This window comes from Chenopodium album, chromosome 4 (genome assembly GCF_948465745.1).
Source record: "Chenopodium album chromosome 4, dcCheAlbu1.1, whole genome shotgun sequence".
Classification (NCBI taxonomy): domain Eukaryota; kingdom Viridiplantae; phylum Streptophyta; class Magnoliopsida; order Caryophyllales; family Amaranthaceae; genus Chenopodium; species Chenopodium album.
The window spans coordinates 72,786,909-72,795,049 of NC_137837.1; the positions used below are offsets into that span (position 1 = coordinate 72,786,909).

General features: G+C 31.8%; 1 protein-coding gene across 1 annotated transcript; it reads right to left on the reverse strand.

Annotated features, from left to right (window-relative positions):
* Positions 1 to 485: 485 nt before the first annotated feature.
* On the reverse strand, positions 486 to 5,364 carry LOC145627233 (CBS domain-containing protein CBSX5-like). Its single transcript, XM_081679623.1, has 2 exons — positions 4,894 to 5,364; positions 486 to 1,813 (listed from the first exon to the last, which is right to left on the reverse strand). The coding sequence occupies exons 1-2, from the start codon at positions 5,295 to 5,297 to the stop codon at positions 955 to 957; spliced, it is 1,263 nt and encodes a 420-aa protein (XP_081535749.1). The 5' UTR covers positions 5,298 to 5,364; the 3' UTR covers positions 486 to 954.
* Positions 5,365 to 8,141: the final 2,777 nt, after the last annotated feature.

Consider the following 8,141-nt stretch of genomic DNA (forward strand, 5'->3'; position numbering starts at 1 on the left):
GTGATTTTACATCTCGAACTGTACACTGTATTCATATTCTAAGTTATCAATTAGTAAAAACTTTTGAGTATAAGAATAGGTTATATATATATGCGGTTCATACCACAATTGCTTCACTTAGAATGCCTCAATTAGTCGAATTTATTATACCTAAATCTAATGTAAATGAACATAACGTAAACAGAATTTGATCTCATATTTAAAATACCACCCTAACGTTTTAACCAACTAAATCCATTATTTCGTGATGTTACCGGTATATACAACAGCTTTAATATGTTACGTACCAAAATGTATATTACGAGTATGTACAACACTGGCAATCTGGAGTGGATAAGCATTCATTTTCAGAACATAATGAGCACAATACGCTAAATCGAAAGGGACCCTCTTAATCGCACCTATTTGTCCGTTGACATACTTTTGTGTTCCAGTTGTAATAATCTCTTAGGAAAACAACGTAAAATGACCAAAACTTGATCCAATTATACATTGACTAAGTGTGCCAGTTTTACATCATAAAGGCCTACAAACGTTACATCATATCAAATCTTTTCCATCGCAAGATAAGGCCAAAATATCTTATATTAACTGTTGAAAATAACATACATAAACATAATCAATTAATTAAGGAGATAAATACAATTTTAGACGAACGAAATAATAACACAAGATGCTAATCCTTAGTTCACAAAACAAGCTATACTCTCCTACGAAAGCAAAAGGCTAATTAAGGTTCTCTTCACCACAACTGTGCACCTCAAGTCCAAAGGGGAGAAGCCGAAATCCGAATTGAAACTCTAATAACTCTTTGATTTAAACTAAGTTACTAAGGCCTTTTTACTCAATTACATGGGTATCAAAACAAAACCAACTAAGTTTCGGTTGGGTGTTCGAGCCACGGAAACAAGCATTCCTTATATATTTATTGTGCTTCATTCCAAGTAACTCTTGCTAAGCACCCCACTCGTCGACCATTGATGCCAAATACTCTCGGAAAACTTCTAACATGTCGCGAAATGTGACCATTCCAACAAGGCCACAATCATCCTCCATGACCCAAACATAGTTTACCCTATGTGCAATAGCTTGGATCATTACCGCAACTAATGAACTCTTGGGGTGGCAAACGATTGCCTCCGCCTTCCTGACTAGCCTAGCCGAGTAGCTCCATGACCTATTATACCGTGTAAGCCTTGAGGTAGATGATGAAGAAGACACTGACTCGTCGTCTGATGAGGAGGACGCCGAGGAAGAATATGAAGAGTACTCATCACCCAACAATTCTAACAATCCTTCTAGTTTCTTCTCCTTCAAACCCGCCTTCATGACACTTACGATGTCCTCAGGAGGACCACCCCAATCAATGTAGGACATGAGGTCCCCTGAAGATAAGGTCATCAGCGCCGCTGCAACAGTCTCATCACAGGCAGAGAGGGTGAAAGGGGAAATTTCCCCGACAAGGACCCCGTCTTCATCCACCACCCCAACTGAGCTTTGCTCAACTAACGATTGAGCAATCGCCTCGAGTGCAGTCACTGCTGGGGCATGGTAATCCACAGCAAGAATGTTGGTTTGGATGATCCCAAGCTCCTCGACTGAGAGGCTTGGGATCGGGGTAAACAAGCCAATCCGGCTTAGAATGAATTGAATCACGTCTTCCGGGGTTAACCAACAATATTCACGACCATTATGGATCGTAGGTCCCTTGGCTTTCTGCTGCTTTCTTCTCGAATTCGAGCTAGCTGTATTTTGTATGGGCACCACTAAATTTTGAGCACCCTCCAAGATCAGATCAATTGCTTCCAGTAAGCTGAAGATTAAAAAAACAAACCAAGAGGAAACAATTAGTAATGGGCTAGAAAAATATATCTGCTAGGAAACAAATTAGTACATACTCAACCGTAACGCGACACTTTAAACAGAATATGCAGGACATGGGATCATAAAACAAAATTCATTTTAGCCTTGTTTGCCAAAGTTTCCAAGAATTTGGTCATGTCCTGTTACATACATTGGGGTGACATTTTACCCAAAATCTATATCGCAACAAATTTTCTACTAAATTTAACATTGCCTTCTTGTTTTCGTGTTGTGCTATGTTATACTCATCTCATTGACCCTTAGCACATTCGATAATAATTGATGATAGTCCTGGGTGTATTTATACTCTGCACTTAATAGGGATGTCAAAATTCAATGCACCAAAAATTCTCTCTTATGTTGCATATTTTTTAAGTCGATAATTTTTAATCGACTACGTCTTGGAAACCGAGGAAAAAACACTCTTAAAAGCCACAACATATATAGCTTTTAAGTTTAATTACACTAACAAATCGGCTTTAATAAAGACAGCAGTAATTTAGCTATTACTAAATTGAGCTGAAAAGAAACCCATAGGCCACGGAACCTTGACCGCAGAACAAGATCTCATATATGCATGCATCGCTTCATAAATACATCTAGCTACTCCGTTACAAGTACGGACTCAACAGAGTCAATACACCCCTTAACCATCACAAATAACACTTAATAAGATCTATATTATGTGGTGGCCAAACAAAAACATATCCTAATAAATCGCATGTGGCGAGTTTCTAATTAGGTTAGCTCTTTTCCTCTTTCTTTGAATCTAATTACGCCTCACTTGTAAATACTCTTCAATTAAATACCAATTAGTTGGGTATGTACCTCTATAAGCACATGTCTTTATCCTTACAAATAATAGCAATTCGAGAGCATTTATTGCTCAATTTTTCATCAACTTAACTCCCGACACTAACTAAGATACCCTATAAAGAAGTACATACTGTAATGTAAACAAAAACACGAGCCATCATTTTCATTCAGTAAGTCTCGACACTTCTATTACTTTAACCCTAAGACTATAACAATTACCGACTATAAATGGATAAATAAAATTGAAATCATTTGTCTTTACTTTCGAAATGGATGGCTAAACCAATTGGTCTCAATGAGACCGAACAATGGTACTATAGTATTCGCCTACACTAAATCTAATGACAATTGACCACTAGTACAAATTTGTCCATTAACATAAACCTAAAGAGTGTATACTTTACAATTTTGATATGCTTGTACAGATTTGTAATGGAGTACCCTCTTGGTTAGCTCTTAATTGCTTAATTTACACCCTTTCGAACAACTACTTCACCTAATCAAATTTACAATTCATTGTCTATGACCATAAGAAATTACAATTCCTATTAATTAAGTCTTAATTACTACATTATAAATAATTAATATTGAGACAATTGACGTGATAAGTGACGTTTTTATATTTTATTATCTTCACCGCTTTCCTATTACAAAGAGATTAGATTAATTAAATTTATTACTACTACTAACCTTATAATACAAAGAAAATTTTACAGCTACCTATAATTGACATTTCCCTAATCTAAAACTATCAAGTAGCTTGAAGTAGTAGTGGTAGTATTTTAACGTTAGTCAAAGATGAATTAACTTAGTTTGACCACGCGTTTCATGCCTTAAATAAATTATTTTATATTAATATCAAGTTGTTGCATTTAACCAAATTGGAGTACAAACTTACAAAAAGTTACATGCAATGCATAATAAACCATTTATTATAGATTTATTACCATTTAATTTGATCAATATGGAGTAATTTACTACATTTATTTTTTATTAACTTTGCATGAACCAGAGAGGAAGGTAGCACACACAAATTGGATGTTTTTTTTCCCTCTTAATTTTTTTTGGATTATTGGTTTTTTTTTTTTAATAATGGGGGCTAATTTTGGCCTTATTACTAATATTGGATGTCATTTTCAGCCTAGTAATATAAAACCGAAACCAAATCACGTAAAATCTAGAAAAAAACACTCATAAAATTTAATAAAAGAAAGACACAACATGTTGTTACGCATCCTTGTCAAATGCCATATTTTTGTTTTTGCTACGTATGTTTACTATATAGACGAGAATTTATGGTCAAAGTTTGTAAGTTTCAGTCCTACAAGGGACGGATTTATGTAAATAAAGTCTAGAAATTTATTTCAAGTAAGAGTTATTAGACTAGTGAATTAGTGATGATCCTGCATTAACTTTTCTATTAAAGGTATGTATAAATTTGCACTTTTTCAATTTTCAACTCATTAAGGGAAAGGAACTCAATTTGAGAGAGGGTTGTCCTAACCATGTTTATTTTACTATTTCTGATAATAAAAACTATTTATGGTGACTGAAATTCAAGTACAAGTACACTTTCTTTTTCCCTCAAAAAAAAAAGAAAAATGATGTGTAAAGTACATTTAATAAATTAAAGGCATTATTATAAAAGTTAAAAGATGTAGATTTGTAGCAACTATTATAAAGCATATAGACCAAATTAAACTCAATTAAATAAAACAAATTGCACATCTAGGCAGCTAGCTACATCATGATTCTACACACCCCTTAGAAAATTATATACTCAAGTACAAATTCTTCCCAAAAATAGCTTTAATTATGAGGAAATTTAGGACCATAATTTAAATGGATTAACAAAATGTTCAAATTTTGCTAATTATAACAAACCAATCTAATTTAATTAATCATGCTTTATGTATACAAGTTCAAGTAATTTTATTTTTAAATTTTCCCATTTCAACCTTAGATATTTTTACATATGTCTTACAAATTCGTAATACCTAGTCCGTCATAAAATACCCTTAGATGCACCTAACTGTTCGTGTCCATCCTCGTAACAACTTATAAATCGACCATATTGTTAACTTCAAGGTACCGAGAGGCAACAACATAAGATTTTGTAATTAAAAAATAAATATATTCAGATTAAAGACAAAACTTACAATTAAATTAAATTTTTTTTTAAATCTACAAAAAAATATAAGAGGTGAATCATACCTAGTAGAAGGATCCACGTGTTTGATAAAGGCAGAATCTTGAGGCAAAATGGCAGAAACAGGGGAAAGCAGGGCAGATGAAGGAGATTCCAAATTCTTTTCTTGACATAAAAATAATATGATATCTACCATACATATTTTCCCAACACATTTACATGACGACCCAAATTCAAAATCATAATTAACTTTATTATTGTTATGATAATTATGATTATGATTATTAATTTTACTTAAGGGTAGTTCATCACACTCACAAGACCATATGCTAATAAAGCTATCTTTAGAAGCTTTAATGGCGGAAAGAGCATCAGCAATGGTGGTTGTGGAGGAGAGAGAAAGTGATTTTATTGCTGGTTTTCCCAAGCAAAGGTCAGATACCACATGGGTTAACAAGCTGATTGCCATGCAAGAAGAAAAAAAATGAATTTTTTAGAGAGAGAAAGTGAGTTTTTTTAGAGAGAGAAAGTTGAGAATTTTTTGGTTGTGAGTAAGTAAAAATGTTATCAATTGAGGGTGTATTTATAAATTTGAGAAAAATTGTGGGATGTTACAAAAGTTCAAGGGTTTATGACATGTGGTGAGGTATTTGTACTATGATACAAAAATTTTGGGGGCATTTTGTATTTCTTTTGTATTTATGTTTTTTTAATTATGGAAGTGGGGTCTCGATTTTTTTTAATAGAAAAAGTTTATTGAAGAGGTACTTTATTTTATTTTTTATTAAAAATATTGTAAAAGTGAAAAAGGGTTGTTAGTCAAGAGTGGCATGAAGAGGATTGGAGGATGTGAGTGTTATACAAATCATTAGTTCAACCATTCTTAATCAAAACATTGTCACAAGAAAAAATAAAATTCATTCATTTTCTAGAATGATGTTTTGTGGAGTTTAATATATATAACTTCTAAACTATTAAAGAGAAGATGAATGTGATTTGACCGGTAATAATGAAGGACAAAGAGAGGTTATAAAGAGGTTATGATGACTAATTAGATATACGTAGTATAAGTGAGTGTTTATTTTGAGTTACTGTATTCATTCTTAATTGATTTTAAGATAAAACACTATTAAGTTTCAATATAGTCGGACTTTCTTTATTATAAAGCATATGGCGATCTTAGACGAGCAAGGATTTATTCTAGTATTTGAACAATTGAAATGATAATTTAAGGCATTGTTAATCAATGAAGTGAAAATTCCAAAAATTCGAAGGAGAAGATTTATAGAATTATTTGGAATATAGATGGAATTCTATTGGTATATATATATATATATATATATATATATATATATATATATATATATATATATATATATATATATATATATATATATATATATATGTATGTATTTTGTTAAATTGTGACTCGAAATCTAGTAGGGCTGACTTTGAATGCTTATATCTCTTAAACCACAACTGATTTTGAGGTGATTCAAGTTGGAGGTGATAGATTGGTTCAAGAGCTTTCCAACTATAGGTCATATGCCCAATTCCGATAAGAAACGAGAAAGTTATGACCGTTTTACGAAAACCTGACGAAGCTGGAAATTTGCAACGAAACTGCGAGCTATAACTCTATGCGAGTGAGCTATAGCTCGGCCCTATGAGGACTTGCGGCAGGCATGAGCTAGCTGCCGAGCTATAGCTCGGTAGTTAGGTTATTCTAGGATAATTTATGGAATATTTCCTAAAATTATATCTAATCTATGACGGCTATTTGAATATACTTGGGGAACAATCTTAGGGTTTTCTTGTCTTATAAAAGGACTCTTTAGTTGATCAATTTGATCATACCTTTTTTGAGACATTAGATTCAAGACTCCTTGTATTATTCTCATGTTTCTTTCTCCATTATAGTGAAGAAGCTCTCGAATCCCCCACCCGTGGATGTAGGTCTATTTTGACCGAACCACGTAAATCCTTGTGTTCTTTGTTTATCTTCTTTATTGCTTTTCTCGTTCTTAATTTCATTGACTTGTTCCGCATTAATCAAACACAATTACACCCTACTTTCCTAACATATATATATATATATATATATATATATATATATATATATATATATATATATATATATATATATATATATATATATATATATATATATATATATATATATATATATATATATATATATATATATATATATATATATCGTGAGGAGGATATATATATATATATTTTTTAAGGTAAGAAAAAGAAAAGAATTAGGACCCCCTCCTCACGAGATATATATATATATATATATTTTTTAAGGTAAGAAAAAGAAAAGAATTAGGACCCCCTCCTCACGATATATATATATATATATATATATATATATATATATATATATATATATATATATATATATATATATATATATATATATATATATATACTACGGGCCTGTTTTGATTTACTAAGAACAAGTGAACAAATGAACTAAACTGAATTGAGATGAAATGAAATGAATTGTTTGTGAGGTAAGAAAATAAAGAATTGAACTGATTGGAGCTGAACTGAATTGAATTAATTGGAGCTGAACTACACTAAACTGAACTGAAATTAAGCTGAATAGAACATGCCCTATGTACGTAGCTAGACTTTCTACTGTCAAAGGAATTATCGATCCTAATGTTAGAACAAATGATGATTTATGGCTTGTTCTCATTGACTGAACTGAGATGAACTGAACTGAACTGATCTGGACTGAAATGAATATTTTATAAGAGAAGGAAATTAGAAGCTGGAGTGAACTGAATTGAGCTGAACCGAGCTGAACTGAACTGAACTGAATTTTAACGTAAGAGAACAGGCCCTTAGTAGCTCATTGATAATCATATCAAAGAAGAGGAAATACACATGATTCAGTGGAGAGGATTTAAAAAATTGTTTAGAGCATGCATAAATTCCAATAATATTATTGATTTTCGATGCAATTTGATCTCATGTTGAAATTCTAGTCCAAACGAGGAGGTTTTATAACCTTCTAATTTGTAAAAATATTTGACAAGAATGCAATTGAGGGTAAGTGCTATAAGATGGTGGTGCACGTCGAATAAAAAGACAATGATTCACGTATCTAGTGGGATAAAATTTCATTGACAAACAAAATACTACTAATAATAATAAAGTTTGCAAGCCAAAATCTCAATTTTGCCTGCTAATTGACGACTTAAGATTTAAAATTGTATACAACTCAAAAATAGGACAAATGATTTATTTGGGAAAATAATTCACAACATACAAATAGTAATTTTTTTTTTTT

Excerpts from the sequence above, each read along its gene's own strand:
- LOC145627233 (XM_081679623.1), bottom strand. The coding sequence starts at position 5,297 with ATGGCAATCAGCTTGTTAACCCATGTGGTATCTGACCTTTGCTTGGGA. Across the intron at positions 1,814-4,893 it reads CACGTGGATCCTTCTACTAG|CTTACTGGAAGCAATTGATC; the intron begins GTATGATTCACC and ends TTTAATCTTCAG.